Genomic DNA, 22,122 nt, shown 5'->3' on the forward strand with positions numbered 1-22,122 from the left:
CTGTGGGAACTAGGCTGCGATTTCGAGCACATCTGCTTAAAAATAAAGGAAATTCGCGGGGGAAGTGCCCGGGAAAGGTGCAAACGCCCGTTAGCTGCCCACCTCTCCCCCAAACAGAAAGAATAGGAAGAGGGGTTTGTTAGCACAATGGTAAGCCCTTGGGGTTCCTCTTCAGCGACGTGTTTTTTGTAATTCACACGTGGAAACGTGAGAAAAGAATGAAAAATGACTTTGAAATGAGATCTGATTCGGTCGCTAGCTAGCTCGGTTGTGAGCGTGTAGAGAGGTGTTCGCATCCTCGCCGAATAATGAGATTAAGGCTTGCAAACGGCATTTTTAACCCTGATGGATGCGACTTTTTAAAACCATTAAAAAATGACAACGCTTATTGTTTTGGTCTCCGAAAGAGCCATGCCTGCTGCACACCTCGTGTGTCCCCCACCGTTTTGGTTTTCCCTTCCCTCGGAATTTATCTTCCCGAGATCTTCCTCTTAAAATCCCGGGATCTTACCTTGCCTAGGAAACTCCCTCGCGTAACAAAAACAACAACAACAATAATAACAAAGAATCCAAAGAATTTCTATATTAAAAAAGTGGCTCTGGCTAGGTCCCTGGTCACTAGGTACAGGTCTGAGTCTGTTTTCCTTGGAAATTGGGAGGAATGCTAAACGCCTCGTCTACCAGCGAGTAAATTGTGTGCGGAGCTCTAGGCACGGCTCCCAAGTTGCCCTTTCACCCCTTCACTTTATATGTTCCTCTTATTAAGGAGAAAAATGTTTCAATATGTTGGAATTTGGGGCAAAGCCGGGAAGGAGAGAAAGAGAATAGAGAGTGGAAGGACATTTTCCAAATAGTTTTGGTAACCCTTCTGAGGGTTACATTTAAAATTGATGTCGTACGAAAATCCCTGGAAGTTTCTCCCCCACGTTAGTGCAAAATATTATCTGCTAACCCTTCCGAGATGGCAATGTGCACCAGAAGCGTGACACCGCTGAGAAAAAGTATTCCTGACTTGAAGATGGTTTTCCTTCTCCTCCCTAAATGTGTTAGTATTTGATAACTATTGTTAAGTAGCTAAAAGGGTCTGCAGCTTTCGGCTTGAAGAGAGAAAGGCTGAATTCTTGATCTTGAGAGAATAGGCTTGAGACAATTTCATTTCACTTATCCAGCCATGTGCATCTGCGAGCTCGGTGGATGTGGTCTGTAGTATTTTCAGTTTTGCTTCAGAGGGAAACGGGTTAACTATTTTCAAGGTAAGAGTCAGAAAAAAATCCCAAAGTAAGGAACGATGATTTTAAAACGGATATTTGAAACTTCCTTATTTTAAAAGGGGATTTAAAGTAGCACTTGAGCTCCACTCAGCGTCTCTTTTCGGCTTGACTCCTCAGCAATATTTTTTTAAGAAAGTTGTGAATTTTTTTTCTTTCTCTTTTTTTTTTTTTTTCCTTCTTTAAAGTTGCGAGTAGCGCCAGACAGGCTCACTGGGCGAAGATGTCACATAGCCGTGATTAATCTGAGGGAGCAGCTGAAATATTGATAAGGGGAAAACGGAAATCAAATGAAAAGTAGAGGGCACAGAAGAGAGGGAAAGGAAAGCACGTCCTGGAGCTGCGAGCACTGCAGAAGCCCCCTGAGGAAATGCCTGGTTGATGCAGCCTGTCTGGATGGGCTGGGAATTTTAACTTCAGCGCTGCTTTGGATCTAACAAGTTTAATCTCTCCTTTGCAAAACTGCAGCGGCAGGGTAGTAATCCACAGCTGGTGGGGAGTTTTATTTTTGGTCTCAACCTGGATCTTTACAAACTGGTCTGCCACTGGTTGAGGGGAAAGGGTAAAAAAGGTGAGTCATTTAAATCCTAGTAATAAGAATAAGCGAGAGGTGAATCTAAAAGTGCTTTGAGGCCCTTTTATATTTCGGCTGATGCTGGCTGGGCAATGTGATTGATAAATAATCCACAGCAGACTTCTTAAGGCTGGTTCCAAATATGCAGATGTATTTATTTATATGAACATGTGTAATTATAAGAGGGAGGTAAGCGGGGGTGGGGGAACGCTAATCAGGGGCAAAGAGGGGAGCAGGGGAACTCGATATGTGAATCCTTGACCCTAGAAAATTTACTGACTAAGGAAAATTACCTTGTCCCTCAACTCTATCTACCCCCACCCCCCATTGCAAGTTCAGAAGCAAAAGAAACTGGAATGTGTTAGGAAGGAGGACGACAAAAAAAAAAAAAAAAAAAAAAAAAAAAAAAAAAAAAAACCTACTTATCAGAAACACATTGTCGATTTTATAATCAGTTGCCCTTCTGTGCCAGCTGGCCGCCTAATAAATGCTTTAAAAAACAATAAAAGGGGCATACGTGCAGATAGAGAACTTTTATTTTCCAGAGTTGTTGGGCTGTTTTTGTGTGTGCGCGTGTTTTTTTTTCTTCCCCCTTCCTTTCTCTGTGCTTGTAACTCACAGATGTTTCATAGCAAGGCACCGGCGGGCACGGGGACGCTTCCCCGGCTGCCGGGCACAGCCGGCGGAGCAGCGGGGCCGCGGCACGGGCAGAGCAGAGCCAGGCCCCCGCAGCGTGTCCCGAGCACTGCGAGGCGTGCTGACCGCTCCTGCGCAGCTTCACGCGTGGTTCTGATCCTGTAGCATAACGCCGGTAGTAAACTGGGGATAAATTCGTGTCTTCTCCCCCACACGCCCCGGGAAAACGGGAGCGTCAGAGCAGCAGCACTAACGAGCTGCATACTAAGGGGGAGGGCGTGCTTTTAAACGATGCACTAATTGCAGTAAGCTAATCGTTTTCGGGCGCTTTCCAAGGGGACTACAGATCCTGAGAGAAGCGGGTAGAAAAAAACAGTTGTCAGACCTGTTAGTGACTACAGATTTATTTTCCCACACACCATTAAGTTTCTCACAATTGTTGTTAATCTCTGCATCTCTGTCGTGGTGACTTGGGGGGCCGGGGGAGAGGCAAAAAACCTGTTCATCGGGAGATCATCAAGTCTTATAAATACAGAAAAACAGATGCACCTCGTTGATGCAAGCCTGAGATAAAGCTCCGCTGCGTTTGAGGAACGGCACTATCCAAAACAGAAAGGCTGAGATTGACAACCCTGGGCTTTTTATTGCTATTTGGAATGATACTTCCGTTTGCTATTTTTTAAATTTATTGTTTAATTATTATTGGTGAGAAAGGTTCTTTAAATCAATAGAGGCCGGCAGGCTAATGGCTCGGAATGGTTTCAATGAGTCACGAAAGGCAACTGCCCTTCATTTAGCCAAGTGAAACCCTTGGATACAAGTCAATAGGGTTAACTAGTCTCGACATGAAAACATGAGTATTTCAGCTGGCTTTTAATTGTTGGCTAAGAAATTCAGTTAATCAAATGTCAAACGTTTCCCTCTGTTCTCGTCAAAAGTGAAGAAGGCTCTTTTCCTGAGGGGGTGAAAAACCCAAATGCAAAAACAAACAAACTGTTGTTAAAACGCAGAAATAAAACCCTTCTTTATGAAGACCTGTATATTACTTAACGTTTAGTTACTGTGGTGGACGTTTTTTCTGTGCCCTTTCTTTAAAGGGTACGCATAAATACCTGATGACTTTTCTTTAAATTTTATTATTTATTATTATTTAATTGTTTATTATTTTTAAAACGTTTTGTTTTTGCTATACTTAATATTTATATATATGTATGTGATTTTATTTTTCTTTTAATTTCAGGTCAAGTTTAAGACCTTTAAAGATATCTGTTAAACAAGTAAGGATGTTTCAGACTGTGCCAGACACTTCGTCTTACGTCAAGGTAAGACATGACAGCATCTTTAAACAGGTAATGTCAAAAATTACAATCCTTAAAAATTTGTAGTAGTTTGTATTAGTTGAAAGTCTCATTCCCGTTCTCACTGAACTTAGCAGGAAAAAAAAAAAATCTTTTACCTTCTGTGGGAGAGGGGTTAGTGTCTGAAGTATCACAGTTATAGTTCTGGAAATATGCAGGGCTGAGTCAAAAGTTGAATCATCAGGAAGTAACAATATGTTAAAGTGGTCTTGCCTTTTATAAATTATTGATGCTTGGTTTGGTGGATTATACTATAACTACTATTATAGTAAGAGTGTCCTGAATTTCATTATAGTAGTGGTTTCTTACTCTGAAGCCAATATGATAGCAGCAGCGTGCTACCAATATCATATCATAGTGGTTTCTTAATTTGGTTTCCAATTTTCTGATTTCCTAGATACCATTTAGTTTTGAACCAAAGCTAAATTTAATTTAATATCTGTCTATTCCTCTGCTGCGCCAGCCACTGAATTCAATATGCAAGATGATATGAAATGTTCTGGTTTTGAAAGGTACATTTCTAAATGGATTTAGAGGGGGAAATATTTAATGATCTGAAGTAAAACATCTCTTTCAGTTACTGAAGAAATGAATTGTCACAACACTTTGTAATTCTGGCATTTCTTCCACAATATTACTTATGTTTTTCCTTGAGCAATTCTTCCATACCATTCAGTAGGCAAATTGACTTCAATTGGTTTTACTGGTGATGGCTAATGTCAGATACTACTAGATGTTGCACTCTGAATAGCTGATCATCTATGTACATTTTCTTAATTAAAAAGTGAATCTTAGAATGTATTTCAGTGTGCCGCTTCTGCCTCTTTCATAAGATTAAAACAAATTCCAAAGAAGAATTGGCACAGCCTTGTCCCTTTATAACTCAATCGAGTACTATATTATATTTGACATCATATAGTTTTTTTTCCACAACAGTTCCCAAGAATGTAAATAAACCAAGCCTGGGACATCTGGGTTACACGTTTAAGGCAAACCCTGCATGCAACAGCACTTAGAGAAAATCTAAAACACAAGCCCCTTCTCTCACAGGCTGAAGAAACACAGAAGGGTGTTAACTAGAGCTGGGTGGATAATTTGTAATGAATAATTTATTACAGGAATTCTCTCTCCCTCTCTCTCTCTCTCTCCCTTTCCCTTAGTCAATGATCCATGCGCCAATTGTGATTTTCATGTACCTACACATTATTGGAAGTGATTCCCTGAATGATTTCTGTATATATTCCCTAGGCCACAGATCATTTTGTGGGCAGTTTGTTAGAGGTATTAGTATTGGAAATGCAGCTTGGTGGGAGGGCTCCCAGGTCAAGTGGAATTACTTGTATTCCCCAATTGGGTGAACTTGTGGAGCTCTCTGGACCAGGTTTCTATAGGGAATTTTACTGGGAATGGTCAAGATTCCAGGTTCAGTTAATATTCCCCCAAATCACACTCATAGCTCAGTGTTTCAAGGAATGTTGATGATTTAATTTTGTTTATTAAATTCATGTAGCTTTGTACAAGATTCCAGAAGAACATAAACTCTGTGGAAAAGAAATGAAATTAAAGTCTCATGAAAGCAAATTCACTAAAAGTTCATGTAAAGAAATAAGTTAAGTAGTCTGTGCCTGGCTTTAGCAATAATTTCTCTTTGGAGTTCCTATGTGTGGGAAATGATCTTAGATGTGCTCTGTTTACAATGAAGACATGAAGGCTCTTTGACATCCTATATTATGGTATCATTGCCTTTTGTTGTGAGGCTAGATCCAGCTGCTGTTACAGTTAGTAGCAAGATTCCTTTTGAATTAAGTGGAACCAAGATGCAGGCCTAAATAATTTAACATTCCAATGGGATTGAGTGAGTCAGTCCGTAACTGTGTCAGGATAGCCTTCTCATTAAGTATAATCCTCCAGGCAAAGTGCTTGGACAAAGTTCTCTTCATGTAAGTATGTGTTTTATCTACCAGTAAGAACTTGTACGGCTGGACATACATGCAGCATTTCAGCAAGTGGAGGGATAAGTGAACAGTGTGATGCTGAGCTCTCTGCCTTTTATTACAACCCTTCGTCATCAGCTGCCATTATTTTGGGCAGGGGCCTTGTCTTTGGCATTTTGCCTGTAAAGCTTCATTCACACCAATGTCAATGGGGAAATTACTTGTTCCTCTGCTTAAAAAACTCAGCAGGATTTTGACAGAAGTCTCTTAGGACTGATCCAAAGTTCTCTGAAGACAAAGGAGATACCTCCCACAGACTTAGAGTTTCAAGTCGGGCAGTTCAATACCAGTGGTGCAAAAAGGTACTTTAAGGTCAGCGAAGTTGTTCTTAAAGGTTAGGAGATGCTTAAATACAGGAGAATTGGAGCCTTAAAAAACACAGGTCAGGTCAATCTTTGGCTCCTCTGAATTTGGTGACAGTTTCCACAGATGCCAGGGCACACAGAGCAATTCTGTGACTGGCTTACTTACTTGCAGAAGAGACAGGACTGCCTAATGATTGAGGCAGACAGTCAGGAAACACGGGTACAGATACAACCCTGCTGGGGTGGGCTTGGTGTTCCTGGGCAAGGCACTCCAACTCTTTGTTCCTCAATTCCTCCATCTTTAAAGTGTGGATGAAAGTGCTGTGCAAGAAGGAGGCACTGTTCAGTTTTTAGACAGCATCTGCCTTCTCTTTCCTGCTTCCCCTCACTCATCTTTGACAACTTGACAAGTCACGGTGAGCAAAAAGTTTAAAAAGTGAGAGATTAAGTTCCAAATCCTTCTCTTTTTCCATTTTTTTTTTTTTTCATGTTATTCCATCTACTGAGGGGGAAAAAAATTTTGCTTGTCTCATGGGAGGTAGGGACTCAGTATTTATTTATGACTTCCATGGAATCCCAGCTCATGACATGGTACCTCCATCCTGCAGAAGAAAATCACAACTGGGAGCAGTGTCTTGTATAAAATGTCTTTAACAAGTGTATAACACATACATATAAGTGTTATGTTTATTCCATGCCTTGTGCAGAAGAAAGCCTCCTCTCTGTGTGTTGCAGATGAGAGGGGGTTGCTAGCAGGGTGTTCTCCAGAAGGCCTAGGAAGAACAGATCTACTGTCGTACCCCTGAGGTACAAAACAGCCTATGACTACCATCAGGTCACAATTTTTCTCACCATGGTTTTTAAAATGCAGAAGTGTGAGGTAGGACAAAGATGCTGGAGGAGGAGGAGGTTCTGGATTTTAAAATGGTTTAACACGGATGGTTTGTGTTGAGTCATACTGGCAATGTTCAGCTTGCCAGTGTTGTAACCTTGATTTACGTCATAGGACATGTGGGTCTGCATCTACAGCACTGCCAAAAGATCCTATATAACTTCATGACAGCACTACTCATTCTCTCTTGTATCCCTTCTTGTATGGGCCTTAACACAATAAGGGAGTAGAAAATCATAAGTATAAAATTATTTATGATCATTTATGATTACTCATTTGTTCTACATCATGGATAAATTGTTTCTGTTCCTAAAAGCCGTTCTGGGACTTACTGATCTGCAACTAGTTAATAATCTACAGTATATCAGAGGGTCCTAATCTCATCTAAACATGAGTATTTGACTTTAGAGAATGAAACATGTAATATAATTGAGAAATTAAATTTTGAAAGACAGCACTGGAATCCTGACTGCAAGGGTATGGAAAGAGTTAGGACTATAAGCAAAGCAACATGACCTCTGCATGCTGCATTTTTAATTACCACTGCCACAAGCTACTCTGGGCCACAGCAGTCTTGACTCTCCTCCTGTGCTGCTGCCTGTGCTTTAATACGTGAGTAAAGACAGTGCAAGAATAATCTGGGGAGTCTTATTCTTTCGCTTTTCTTTTGCTCTTGGGCGACATCCAAACCCTTCTCCCCTCCTGGCATGGATAAGTCACTGCCTCTGCTCCTGGTGCCCCAGCGCTCAGTGCACAGGTTCCTGCCAGGCGCCACCCGTGGGGACAGGGAAAGGCAAAGAAGTCATAGAAGAGGGCATTAGGGGTCCCTCCTCTTCTTGAATGTCTGCAAATTGTTGCTGGGGTGCAGGAATCCCCCTTCTCGCCCTCTTCACCTGAAAGACTCCCCCTTCCCCTGAGCTATCGCATCAGCGCCTCCTGCTTTTGTGCTCTCCTTTCCAGCCTTCCCCTTCCAAGGTGAACCTTGCTAGGGGTGATTTTCCCTGGGGTGTTCCGCATTAAAACACTGGATTCCCTTTGGCTGACCTGTGCAGAAAATGGTCTTCGGGCAGACCTCTGAACGGGAACGAAGACGGTCTTTTGTCCAGCCTCTCAGAGATGGGAAGAAGGAACCATCATGCAAGCGCAGGACTTCTCGCTTTAAAAATGGATTTCATGCAGACATAATGTTTGTGGTACCATACAAAGAAGCATATTCACGAAGGCAAAATGGTCTGGGTGGCTGGAAACAATATTTGGTTTGTTCTTGCTTTCCCTCTGCCTGGAAGTTTACAGAAGCCCCAACGATTTTTATTATTTTTTTTTTTCTTGAAGGATAAAACAGCATGATTTTCTTTGGAGAGGGCAATGCGAAGGCCACTGACAAACCCTGACACGGCCGTGCTTTCCCTCCTACTGAAACAGTAGCAGCCAGAGGGCTGCTCCGGGCACAGGTTGCAAGGAAAGAATCCCCCAGTATTTCGTGGGTGGATTTCTTTTTTTTTTTTTTCTTTTTTTTTTTTTTTTTCCCCCCCCCAGCAGAAATCTTGCTGCAGGGAGGATGCCTAATGCCTAACGGAGGGAAAGGCTCTGCAGAGGGACTCGTGCAGGGAATTAGCTGCGTCCCACAGGCACGCGTGGATGCTGGAGAGGCGGCTGCTGGCAGAAATCCGCAGCACACCTTTAAGAACATCTGGAGAGCTGAGCCTCGCGGAATAGGGGAAAGCAGAGACTTGACGGACTGTTTTTTCTTCCAGTTCAGGTAGATTTGTCCCTGCCGAGGGGATCCTTACCCTGCTTCTTTTCTTTGCAGTTCCAGCTTGACGTCCAGCCTGAGGCTGCGGTCAGCTCTTAAGTCTTGCTCACCCCGAGTGATGATTAATCCGCACATACACCAAATCGTTCTCCTTTTTTGAGGCAGAAACGCCGTTAAGTTGTTAGACTTTAGCAAGTCTTTGATTAATGCGTCCTGACAACTCGCTACTTAAGGATTTAGCTCTAGTTTGCACCCACCTCTCTGCTTTAAAGGGAAAAAAAAACCTTCCATTTCCCGGTGCCTGGCAAATCCTGCCCGACTTTTACCCGTGGTGAAGGCAAGCCCTGCGTGGGCAGGACTGGCATTGTTTCTTCCCCTCTTTGCCCTCAAGACACGATTGGATTGAAGTCGAAACGTCGTTTCTCCTGGAAATGTAGCACGTTGCTCCTTTCTAAAACAAACCAGGCTGTCGGGCTCAGGGGACAAGATTTTACACTCGGTGACTCCCGCCCCGCCAGACACCAGCATTCAAGCAGCCGCCCCCCCTCCAGCTCTGTGACCTCCTAATGGCTCCATTCTTTCACAATTTACAGCAAAACGCTCCCCACCAATATGCTGGGTCCGGTGGATTTTGTATTCTAGCCTTTCGCGTGCTTTCCCAACCTTGTGTTTAGAAATAATGGGGAGGTGTGGAGGGGAAAGGGGAGCAAAACGGGAAGAAAAAGAAAGTGAATGCTAAGGGGGAAAAATGCTTTAAATCTTTCCTGCAAATCTCCAAATATATGAAGTCTGAGGAACAAATTCAAAGCAGGCACGGACGCCTGAAGAGAAGTTAGAGAGAAATATTCTGTTCCATTCAAGCGCATCAAGGGTCTAGCTGAAGTCTTGTTTGGCTAAGGTCAGACGAGACTGGGTTCTCCAATAAAAATAAATCTCAAATTAATTATGGCCTCAAGCGAGGGGCCAGACGTTTGGAGCTAGTGCACTGCCGTCTGTTTTTTTGGCCTTCAGTATTTTTGTTTTTTTGTGCTTAGCTTTTCAATAATTGCGGGATGGGGGAGGAAGGGAGGGCGGGGGCTGTTTTACTGGGACATGGAGCTCAAATAAAACTAGCCAGGACACTGCTTACCCACTCTACGCGTAATTGCGATGCAGCTTCAAAGCTACTGCATCTTCTCCCCGCTACTTTTAAGACATTATGTTTTACTTAACGCTGATTAGCAGTGAATAACTTTCCGGCGTCAAGTTCCCAAATCCCATGGGCTGTTGCTGTGGACCAAGAGGCAGCAGGGACCCGATCCTTCACTTGTAGGGCTGGAAAACTACTGATTCCTCTTTATTGCTGTAGCTGAGAAGCAGAGGTTTGCCCAATTAGTTTAGTTTAAAGTGGGATTCGTTTCTGGGGATCAAATCCCAGGGCTGTAGTTTGGGCTTTTTGCTTGTAAGAATGTGGGTTTAGAAAATAAACAAAACACGTTGCGTTTTTCATTCTGCAATGCAGTCGGTGCCAGAGGAAACTCAGACCAGGAAACTTTAAACATTCGCTGAAGCCGGTGGAGACTTTCCCTCTGGTACAGACTGCAGCGGGACAGATGCTGGCCTCTGCAAGTACAGCTCCGGGCGAAGGAGGAGGGCAACCACCGTGACTACATTTATAGAGGACAGTATATATAAAAAGGTTTATATATTATATATCCGATATACCTAGCGTAAGGAATGTCAGTACACGTAGAGAGAAGTTGGGAAAAAAAAAAAAAAAAAAAAAAAAAGAGGATCCTGACCGGACTTTGCAGTGACCAAGGCCGGGCATGGGAGGCTGGGGGAGCGGGCCCAGCTGATGCTGCTGGGGAAGGAGGGCGAAACAAGCCACCCCCTCCTCCGAAAAGAATATTTCTAACCTGCAGCTGAGGCCCGATAAGGTTTTCTTTATGCCTATTCCTATGGAATAATTAGATGGTTTTAACTAGAAAATGATGAGCACTAATCCCGCGTGAATTATTGGCAGAAAATGCGCATCTCTGGGGTTATGTACTCCCGCGAAAGACTGGCAGTGAACTACACGGAGGGGTTAACCCATTTGATGCTGGATGTGAGATAGCCTTGGCTCCCTCCGGTATGGCCTTATTAATTTCAGTGGGATCTCACCAAACCCGGCTTTTTCACCTTCTCTGTGTGAGGCTGCAGTCGGCGTAACTCAATTATAAGGACGAAGAGAGGAGGCTGGGGGCATGCCAGGCGCTTGAGATCAGTATTGAAACAATTAAAAACTCCGGACGAGAATTTCGTTTCATTCATAAGCACAGTTAAAAAATAATAATCGAGGAGCAACTGATTTCTACCAGCCTGTCCCAATGTAAGCATTTGAAATCTTCCGTGGTTGCCAAGATCAAATGGTTTTCCAGATGTCTGGTGGTAACCACATTAAACGGCTCACAATTCCTTTGCTGTACATACATATGCATCCAAAAGCGGAGCATCAGCTGCGTTTCCCTGCCAGGTCTCACTTGCCCGGCTCTGCCCCTCAGCAGTCGCCGGGTGATCACCTAGCGTGGTTCAGAGCCTGGCGCACGGAGTTTTATTTTAGGAATATTGCAGCCTTTCCCCAAAAGTTTGAGATAACTTCAAGGTTTTTTGTTTTGTTTTGTTTTTAAAGGGGGTGGGAGATGAAGCAAAAGCTCTATTGTTATATTATTTGGGAGGCGAATAGCAGATTGTTCAGCTTGTCTGTTACAGCGTTCAACAACTTCACTCGCCACCTGATCTCTTGGACTTTTCACAAATCTTTTGTGAGACCAAACGCAAGAGGTAAAGCAGGGAACACCCCGATGGGTCCAGTCTAGGTGACCCAACGGGCTTCATTCTGAGGCATCCTCAGACATGCAAAATAAGTCCCTGGGGGTCCTGGTGCCCGTCTGGCAATAAAATGCGAAGTCGGGCTCCTAAAATACCCCTAGGTGGGACGGAGGGGTCTGCCCGACATCCGCCGCTCTCTGGGAGCACCGGGAGCGACGGCGGGCGCTGCGCTGGGTCCCGCAGCGGGCGGTGGGAGGCAGGATGCCGGGCTCCCCGCCGACCCCGCACCTCCAGGTGGTTTCTGGCTGCGGCTCTCAGCTCCCCGCCTCTCCCAGCCCGAGAGAGACCTGCCGGGCACGCAGCCCACGAACAAAACGCCCCGCGAGGTCCGCGGAGGACGGAGGCTCCTTTCCACGGTGTATCCCTTCGCGGTCAGGATGCTCAGCCTGTCCTTTCCCTCACCCCCCAGCCCACTTTTTTTCGGGGCTGGTGGAGAGCGCTGGCTAGAGAGGAAATCATTTGGGTTTTGAAAGGATGCGTTTCACTCTTCCCTTTAACCTCTTGCTTTTCTGGTTGCTGCAGCCATGTGGTGAGGCTGAAGGGGGAGTGGAGAAGAGAGTGGCTGAGGGAGGGAGAGAGCGGGGAGGGAAAGAGAGAAAGAGTAACGGGGACAGCAAAGGGTTAAGCGTGATTTCTTTAATTGAACTCCAGTTCTTGTGGCCCTAGGCAAGGGGGGACCTGACCCCGCTAGCAGCATCCAGATGTGCTGCTCCCCGGGGACCCCGCGCAGCCCCCTGCCTTGTGAACCGGCGGGGGAGGAGCGGGGGGGCCCGGGCTGTCCCCTCTGCCCCCCTCTGCCTTCACCTCCCGGCTGCAGGCGGCCTCAGTCGCTGGCAAGCAGCAAGCAGAAAGCTCCAGGTCTGGTCACGTTCAGCCCCGTGTCTGCATCTGAACTCCCAAATTGTAGCTGAATTGATGAGGCTAATTTCGGAGGAGGGGGGAGGGCGGGGAGGGAGGGGCAAGGGGAATCTACGGCTCTCTCCTGCCAGCTTCGGGCTTGGAGAAATAAAGTATTAATAAGGCATCCCTGCCGCAGCCGAGTAGAAACACTAGTGGCATTATTGAATTTCCCTTTTGGAAGGGGCGGGTGCAGAATAACTTTGGATATAATTTTGATTCCCCCCCCACCCCGCCCCGTGGTTGGACTAAAGACGGGGGGAAACAAAAAGCCTGGACACAACTGGCACTGGACAAGGTAATGCTCTCCACCGAGAGATCTGACGTTCAGGAGTGCCCTCCTGCCTTGACACTTTCTTTCTTGGCTTCACCCTCCCTATTTTACACCCTCTGTGCTTCTCCTCGGGCTGCAGCGGTTTGCAGAAGTGGGGAATAAAGGACGCCCAGAGCGTTGCATTATGTGTTCCGCTGCTCGCTGCTTGTTATTTTTGCAGGGGGGGAAGTGGAGCTGGACAGGCGCGTATTGTCTCCTTTCCTCGGGTCCTTGGGAGGGTTTTAGCCTTGTCCGGAAAAAGGAAAGCGCGTTTCTTTTCTGGCGATCGCTCCCGTTTGAATGAAAGGCAGAATCGCACGTCAGGGCTCGCCAGGTCGAAAAAGATTTAAAGGCTGGTGTGTTGGGTCGGTTTTACTGCAGTGCCCATTCTTACACGAAATTTCAGGTGTTCTGGCAATTATTTTTTTTACTTTTTTTTTTTTATTATTATTTCTTCTTCTTCTTCTTCTTTTGTTTTTCTTCTCTGAGTGGGGTTTTAACAGCTTAGCAAGGAACTGGTGTTAAGAGAGGAGGCTGGAAAAGGTGCTCCCAGCCCCCGAAATAAATGGATGGGGACCCGTTGATCTGAGGTCTGTGTGATTAGGAACCCCTATATCCCAGCCGTGAGATGACTGAGAGTGAAGGGGACAGGGGTGAAAGTGGACAAGAGCTTCCACTTTCCTGCAGCCCCATTTCCAGCGTGGCTTTAATTGCTGGAGTCATTTGTCTGTCCTGCATTACTGCACTCACCGTTCCTTTCTGGCAGGAGCGGACCCCGGCTCACGCTCCTTTCTGCGAGCCCTGCCTTGGGCGGGCGTGAAGAGGGGCCACGTTATGTTTTAAATACCTTTTAATCGTCAGGCTCTTCTTTTTCTTTCTTTCTTTCTTTCTTTCTCTCTTTTTTTTTTTTTTTTTTTTTTTTTTTCTCTCACCCTGCGTGCTCCGACTGAATTGTATTTACTGTTTTCTTCCCTTCATTTTTGCCTGTGACTGGAAAACGCATTAATAAAAAAATCTGTGGGAAGAGACGGAAATTCAGTGAGTCAGGCTAAAGCTGTTCCAGCCAAAAGAAAAAAAAATGGCAAAAAACATGTTAAACTAAACTGTGGGATGACACAGTGCTCACTAATACGGGCTGGGGTGCAAGGCAAGGTCTCCGTCGTGCTGGCTGCGCTAGCGACAAACAAGAGCTGACAGAGGTAGCTATTGTTCTGCCCCTTCTTATCTAAATGGAGCAAATATCCTGTATGTAAAATATATATATTTTGATCAAGAAGGCAGGACCAGCGGAGAGACGAAAGTTTCCTCCTCGAGTGACTTCACTTCCCAAAATTAGCAGAAAAAACGTTTCATCCGGTTAACTGTCTCTTTTTCGCTCTGCTGCAACAACCAAAGTCAAAAAAAAGAGAGGCAGAGAGAGCGAGGGAGGGAGAGGGAGAGAGCCGGAGAGGGGATAAGCGGAGGAAAGTAAAATCACTGGGAGGACAGAGAAAAGTGAAAGAGGGAGAAGAATAACGACTTCAGGAGGCTTCGGTTGCAGGCTAAACCGGGTCAATGTGTGGAATATTGCTGGTACCGGCTGGAAGTTATTCTAGATGGACGGCACTATTAAGGTAAGGGCTGCAGGGGCCGGGGGCCAGCTCCGGCCGGGCCCCCTCCTCCTGCCCTGCCGACCGGGACTCTCCCACCCTCCCGGGGCTCTCCCACCCTCCCCTCCCTCCACTCCCTCCCCTTCTTCCCTCCGTCCCCTCCCCGGGGCTCGGGGGCTCCGCGGCGGGGCTCGGAGGGCCCCCGGGAGCTGCCCGGCTCGGCGAACCCGCAGTGACAGCTCCTGGCTCCGGGCTGCCAGCCCCCGGGGCCGCCGGGCGCCGCCAGGGGGGCGGCTGGGGCCGGCGGGGCTCGGAGCTGCCTGCCCCTGGCGGTTCCATGTCAGCCGGCTCTGATTTCCTCGCCTGGCCCTGCCCGAAGCGCGCTGCTGGGTCTGCTGGTGTGTTGCCTTCAGCAGTTTTGGGGGGAGAGCGAGGGACCGGGCGGTTTGGAGGGGAAACATCACCCTAGCTTGGGGCGAGGCAGCGGGAAGGGGAAGCAAAGAGTGTGGCAAAAAAACCACGAACATAACCAACCTCTGGTGGCCTTGAGCAAGCGAGGACTCTGCTGGCACGCTGCTGAGAATGGTTCCCCCTCCCTTTACCCCCACCAAACCGGCTGGTCCTCCAGCCTTTGCAAAGATGAACCCAGCCTTCGCCAAGTCCCTCGAGGTGCTGTTTCCCAAAGCCCAGGCAGCAGCGGGTTCACTTTCTTGCTTTGGGGGGCCCTTGTGCAATTCGTACGGGCTCTTCTTGAGGGAGCGCTGTAGTGCAGGGCAGCTCAAACAGAGCAGCCTTGGAGCGAGAGACTCTGTGGGTGTGTTTGGGTTGGAGGATTTCGAAAGATGCCTATCGCCTGGGTGGGGTGTTGATCTCTTCTTAAAAGTCTTTTTTTTTTTTTTTTTTTTTTTTTTTTTTTTTTTTTTGCTGACCTGGGGAGAAAGAAGCTGCAAACTGGCAGGAACTGAAACTTTCTCCTTTACATTTCAGCTTGTGACAAGTGCACTGTTTGGAAGGGTCTCAAGAGAAAGGGGGAGGGAAGGAGATGGGTAGGAAGAGAATATGGAAAGAGGAAAGAAAGAGGGAATGAAAGGGGAAACGTCAGAAAGGAGTAAAGAAAGCAGGAACATTGAAAGCACAAAATTTGAGGTATGGCAGGAATAAGGCACATCTCCCTTACCACCTCTTCAGCTTTGTAACAAAAGTAACCCAGTCCTCATTCAGGACATGCTTAGTGCACCGCAACCTTCTTTGATTTGTGGCGTCCTAAATATTGCACAGTGAAAGTACAGAAATTTCCCATCTGCATGTTTGCTGTGGTGCACACATGGACCCGCTTTTCTTCGCATGCCACAAGCCCCCCTGCAGCATCCTCTGAAAGGTGCTGATGTGTTGCCATGGCCCAGGTAGCCCATGGTGCCTACTGGGAGCTCCTCCTCTCCCCTGTCACCCTGCGTGGCAAAGTGGTGTCGCTGTCACCCCCAGCCCCCTGCTCTGGAGATGAGGAACTGCGATGCTTTGCAGCTAGGACCGCAGTCATGCTGGGGAGGCTGTGGTGAAAGGAGGAACTCAGCCGCATCCTGGGTCACTGCCCCAGCTCCTGGATCTGCCCACTGACAGCTGAGCAGCCTTTTGTTATGTATTGCTGCTCCACTTGTAGTCCAGAAAGCATTTGGCTGTTTGAGCTAAGAGAGGTGGGATCCTGGTGCACTGGAGTCTCATCTTGGGTCCACTGAGCAACCCCAGGATCATTGGCAACTTGCTGCAGATCCCCGTCTCCTGTTGAGCTCCTCCTGTAACTTACCACTTCTCTGCACTTTGCACAAGTGGTTGAAAGCTCCGGTAGTGTCCTCAGGATTATAGGAGATTTCTTGCAAATTTTCTTGCTGGGGAGGAATGAGTGGTTTCCAGGGAGTGTCAGACCCATGCACGGGCAGATTTGCTGCAATTTACCACTGAAAGGAAGGGGTTAGGCCACCTTGCCTGAGTTCTCTCAGGTGAAGGGCAATGAGAGAGGATGTGGCTTGAGATGCTTCAATGTTTTTAATGTGCTGAGCTCTCTATATAATCTGTGCCTTGGGGTAGACTTGCTAAATTCTAGGACATAGTAAACAAACCTGTACTGTATTCAGGAGACAGCAATTTAGAAGCAATCGTACCCTTCAGGTACCTCTTCTGAAGGCTGTAAGCACTGCTTTCTCTCAAAGCTGTGCACTCCAGTTGGTAAATAATATGGCAGAAAAGATGCACATAGATGACAAAGATGGCAAGAAAAACAGAGGAAAAGGTTCTTTTGTTATTTAGATCAAGAGCGGGCTGAGGGGGCAGATGAAATTGTGTGCAGATGTGGTTCAGAAGTACTTCACCCATGAACCGAAGTATACCTGGCTGTGTAGAAGGCAGTGCTGTGCAGCTCTGATCAGAAATGTTCAAGGGGTACACCTTGCAGCTGATTGCCTTCCTGAGCAGCGTGAACATGACAAGTGACAGTGTTTTGTTAAGTCTTTGCAAAACTCTTCCACGGACTAATTGCTTTAATTGAGCCAAGGACTTTTAACTGCACACTACCGATGTAGAAGGAGTCTGAGTCCAGTCTACTATAAAAATGCCTCCCCTCACCCTGTAACCCACGGTGCTGGGCCTGTACTTGCCTCTTAATCTTTTTATGCCATTCAGAAAGAGCTTGGACAGTAGACTTTCTGATGGCTGGTGTTGCATAAGTGGAATAATTTAACTATAAAACTGCCCAGTTGCAGGGTGACTTTGTACTAAATGGGTAGTTCTGCTGTAGCCTTGAGCTGTCTTAAGGGCTTGCTGCATGCTCCTGGGGAAGCAGAGCGTGGCTGGAGGATAGATGTGGTCAGGATGATCCTGGTCTATGCTTGCATCCTCTGCAGACACCATGCGGAAATGTGAGTTGAAGTTGTAAGGGTTCTTTACCCCACAGCTCAGGGAATGTCATGCACATACAGAGATATTAGGGGGGATCAGCTCCGGACTGTAAGTCTTCTTTCCCCATCATGCCCTGGCTTACATCACGTCTGGCATTGCTAAGCCAGCACACCAGCTCCAGAATGCATCTTTGTTTCTTCACAAATTATGTATTGCAAGGGGAGTTATTTTAGATCACTTGCTGAGGTGGTAGGAGGCAATTTTTGCTGCATTCTTCAAATAATCTGCTTAATACCTGACATTGGAGTTGGAGTGGCTGGTTTGAAAAGTGACCTCTACATTGATACATTAAGGTCTTTTTTGCAGAAAGAAGTGCAGCAAATCTTTATTTTTATTAATTAATTTCCATATTAATTCCACATTCTGTGAACAAAACTTGCAGAAGATGATTAGGAGCCAAAGAAACTGATGATGGTTTATGTTTGGATTAATTTTAAATAATTATTTTATTTTTCTTGTATGCCTCCAGACACTTCAAATCACATCTTCTTTGGGTTAACATTCTGCTTTGACTTAACTTACATTGTGTTTTGGGGGTTTGGGTTTTTATTGACTCAAATTAAATCAAAAGAGGATACATCTAATGTCAACAAGATGCCCATGCGTGGACTTCCTCACAATAACAAATAGTGTGGTTTCAAACTGGTTTAATCGTTTCAGTTCCACTTTACATGTGGACTATAATTAATTTAAAAAAAATAAACATGCCCAAGCCTAAATGTTAATAAATAATAATAATAATAAATAAGCACAGTTTATAGCTGCTGCCTTCATTCTGTGAAAATATGTTTATCCTTATGCTCTGGACATAAGAGACCATCTGAAGGACATTCAGTGAACATTTTGCATTACCAAAGTAGACGACAACTATACTTGTCTCTTTTTCTTTCCATGAGAAGACAACTGATGTGCTGGTGTTGCTATAGCAAAGGGTGGGGTAGGGTTTCTATTGCAATCACTGTTTCTTGTCATTCGTGAACTGTAGGCGTTCGCTCTTGTCCTGAAACTTGGCCATCAAGATCTTGAACTAAGGACATGTTTCCTTTTTGGGCCAGTTTAAATGTCTGTTTTGCCATTTTTAAATTGCCCTGGCTTTGGCCTTTTAGAGATGGCCTTTCCTGGCAAGAAGGCATTGACTCGCAGGGCAAGAATCTTAGTCTCCAGAAGGAGAAAACTCCACACAGATGTTTGTTCACTGCAGGCTTTCCATGTTGCTGTCCCTCAAAAGCAGTTTTGAATAAAACCATCTGAAATTTCCAAGGCATAAAATCTGTGTTCCCCGATAGCAAGGTCACTGCTTAGGTGACATATATAGCGCATGATGGCTTCTTAAGACACAACAACAAAAAACTGTTAGAAATGTTTGGTAATTGGCATATTTTCATAATGCTACTTCTCTTACTGCTTCATTTTCCCTCAGCAATGTGTGTGCAAATGCATGCTTTCTGCCTCAGTATGAGCTCGTGATCATGCCATTGTGCTGGGTGCTGCCGACTCGAGGTGATTGGTACTAACTCCTGTTTGCTATGCGGGTAAAGCACTGGGGAAGTCTTTCCAGAGTCTGTAAGCCAAGTAGCTCTGTTGCTCTGTACTAGAATTGTTCCTGCTATGGGAAGGAAGATTAGTCTGAAACAAACCTAATACACAACAAAACAGCACAACTGCTTAGATTTTAGGCACTTGGGGTTTCACTCAGAAGCTTTAAAGAGGTGCTGAGAGCGTCTTAGAGCGTTGTCTCTGCACGACTGTGGATTTTACCCTAACAGGATGTGGTCACTTTGAGTAGTAGCATGCATGTCCTGAGGATTTCATGCTTTTATTTTAGTTATTTATTTTAATTTCATGATACTCCTGCTGTAGGCTGGGGGGAGGTCCAGCTTCCATGACTCCTTGCAGCATTTCTTCCATGGAGAATGTTGCTGGAGTCTTAGTGTGAAATAGTACAACTCTTCATTAGACTGCTATAAGAAAAGGGCAGAAATCAAGAAGAGCAATGAGTAAGGTTGCACTTCACACCTCACTAAAGTAAGGCCTTAGATGACATGCCGATAAAGTGAGGTATGCTGGGGGTAGGGCATTTATAGCAATTTTTGCAGAAACAAGAGTTTATTCTCTTCAGGCGTCCCCTTCTGCCTTTAAAGAAGGCTTTCCTCTTGATTTCAGTTCACGTCTCAGAAGCATCAGCCCTAGAACTTATGAACATGTAACTGCATGACATGGAGCATCATCCAGGCTTTTTCTCCCTGTAAAACATCAGTGCATGAAGCTCTTCCACAGCGCCCCGTAGATTGCCTTAGAAAAATGAAAGTTTCTTATTCTGTTTGAGTTTACTCAACTACTTAATGAAAGACTCTGTGTCCCACCTCAATGCAAACATGCACAAGCAGGAAAATTAAAGGAGCCGAGGGAGCCTTAACTTCAGATTTGTAGACATTTGTGGGTTTGCTAGACACCTCACATTGCACAAACATGGTGTTAGTGCTGGAGCAAGCATGAATGTGTGCAGGGCTTGCCTAGAAGAGACAGGTCTAATATTTTAAGCTTAAGTCGTACAACTTGGTTTGAAGCCAGCTTTTCCCCCAAATGTAAAATTCTCTTTAGATCTTTTGTTCTGAATTGAACAACAGATCCATTTCCAGTGTCTGTACCTCTCCTGCTCTCATGCACATGTGAACATGAGCACACAATGCATACATAGCACCGGTGGGTAAACAGAGCTGCTTGGAGTGCACTTCTCAGGTTGTACAGTCTTGTCATACTTCCATGGGTGATGCCTAAGTACACTTTCTGAGTGAACAAATGTTTTCTTACAAGACTGTGAGTGCATATTTATAGCTGTTTTTGAAAGTAAGGACTAAAATATCACAACGCAAATGTGGTTTTCTGCCTTCTTTTGGAAATAATTTGCCTGATGGCAGACCCAAGTCATTGGTAACCTGCATGCTGTGTCATCACAGACCCTGGGCAGCCAGGTTGCAGATCAACCTAAGTGCCAACCTAAGTCAAGCTGGTATATACAGCAACAGGACAGGACACTGCGTAATTTACTCCACTGAGCTCCAACTATTAAATCTTCAAAATGTAAATGCATCTACAGCTTCTTTTCTTTCTCTCATCACCAAGGCCACATACTTACTGATGCGTAACTACACAGCTAGTAACACTGATCTAGAAACAGGTCTCTTGTAGTAAAGCCACAAACGTTACCTCCTCCCTCCCCCACCTCCGCTACCAAAAGATTTTCCTTTAGCTGTAAGTCAGAGACCTAAACAAAAGGGATATATGTTACTGTATATTACTGCTGAATACATTTAAGTATGTCCCTTTATTGGGACACACTTAAATGTCACTTGAGAAACAGAAGGTTTCTCAAGTGACAACCAGCACCAAAGGTAAAACTCAGAAATAACTACCTGACAGGGACCATCAGAATTTGATAAAAGAGACATTTTAATGTGTGCATCTCTGGTTTGCTTTCATATTTTGAAGTCAGAGCCCTAAAAATGGGCATGTAAGTGCACATTTACCTGACTAGGCAGCCAGTTTGATTTGTAAAGCTCTCATTAGCTTTTGAAGGTAACTGTTCCCTCTGAAAACCACACTGCTTTCTAGGTGCTTAATGAAGAATTTTGATTCTATATGGAAACATATTAAGATTTACACAACCGGTTAAGGTGCATTGAATATGCAACTCTTACTGGAAACAGGTGGGAGAAGTAAGGCTAAATCCCCCAGACATCTTGCCTTTGGTTCTCCTCAGCATTGGCATGATGCTGTAAAAAATGACCCTGACCCTTCATGTGTATCAAGCATTCTTTCTTTTCCTGATTATTTTCTAAAAAGCAGTTCAGAAACACAGTTCAGAAGAAGCTCCTGCAGTAAATGCCATGGATATAGCTAAGCTTACTGCTTTATTTGCACGTGTCTTTTTCCTGTTCTTCCAGCATAGATTAACCCAGCGATCAACCTGCAATAGGGCTGTAAAGGAGCAAGCAACAACTAAAAGAAAAAAAGTGTAACACCCCCATCTCCAAGCCAACAAAGCTGCACACCAGGAACTGAACGTTAGGGTATTGGCCCACGCTTGTCAATCATGCAGAGTGAGTGAAAATAACATAACGGGCAGGAGAACCTTTAATTAGTCATTTGCTGATTTCTCACTCAGCAAAAACCTGCCCTTCTTAACTAATGCTGGTTTTGATCTGAGGGGAGGAGATAAATCAGCAAGAATACAGTTTTTTAAGTTGGTCGATGAGTGAAAAAAAGAAACTGGAGTAAGGTATGGTGGGGTCAGTGGAGGGTGTGGTGAGTTGGGGAAACCAATTTCTGTATGATGAGAAAAGTCTTATTTGAACATTTTTATAGCAGCTTTATTTCAAACAAGAAGATAAGGAAGAGATTAAGAGATGTTAAAACACCATTTCTACAGCTAAACACAGGCTCTGGCTCTCTGGTTTCATCTGAATAGCTCTTCTTGTTGTTCCAAGCTTGATTGACTTTTAACTGCATCTGAACCAACCTCACATCAGCCTTTTTATCAGCCAAAGTGAGACTTCCTGTGCTCCACAGTCTGGTTTCCTGATGTGTTTCCTTTTTCCTTTTAGCAGAACAAAGGAAGCTGTAACTCCTCCACTGCTCCTGTTCCAAATCTCCTTGGGACTTCGTATAATGTTAGCATCGAACATTTGCCTTTTATTTTTTCTGTCCTGACTCCGAGTCAGGCTGCCTAGAGTGATAGTGC

General features: G+C 45.2%; 1 protein-coding gene and 1 long non-coding RNA gene across 8 annotated transcripts in view; one reads left to right on the forward strand and one right to left on the reverse strand.

The window, feature by feature from the left end:
• The first annotated feature begins 1,236 nt into the window (after positions 1-1,236).
• The window catches only part of FLI1 (Fli-1 proto-oncogene, ETS transcription factor), an 89,991-nt gene continuing 69,105 nt past the window's right edge, over positions 1,237-22,122 (forward strand). Inside the window, exons 1-2 of one of the 7 annotated variants that reach the window (XM_084495953.1) lie at positions 1,237-1,253; positions 3,719-3,800. In XM_084495953.1, coding sequence (XP_084352079.1) covers positions 3,762-3,800 — 39 coding nt within the window. In that variant the 5' untranslated portion in view covers positions 1,237-1,253; positions 3,719-3,761. Of the gene's footprint in view, positions 1,254-1,468; positions 1,840-3,718; positions 3,828-13,282; positions 14,457-22,122 lie in introns of those variants that run through there. The other 6 variants (XM_084495951.1, XM_084495952.1, XM_084495955.1 and 3 more) reach the window with 6 other exon arrangements.
• LOC311422668 lies at positions 5,027-15,249 on the reverse strand. The gene is made up of 4 exons (XR_014685475.1): positions 14,967-15,249; positions 8,818-8,931; positions 8,072-8,183; positions 5,027-6,737 (listed from the first exon to the last, which is right to left on the reverse strand). It is a non-coding gene; the product is annotated as an uncharacterized lncRNA (long non-coding RNA).

The sequence above is a fragment of the Aythya ferina genome (genome assembly GCF_964211825.1).
Source record: "Aythya ferina genome assembly, chromosome: 22".
Lineage (NCBI taxonomy): Eukaryota > Metazoa > Chordata > Aves > Anseriformes > Anatidae > Aythya > Aythya ferina.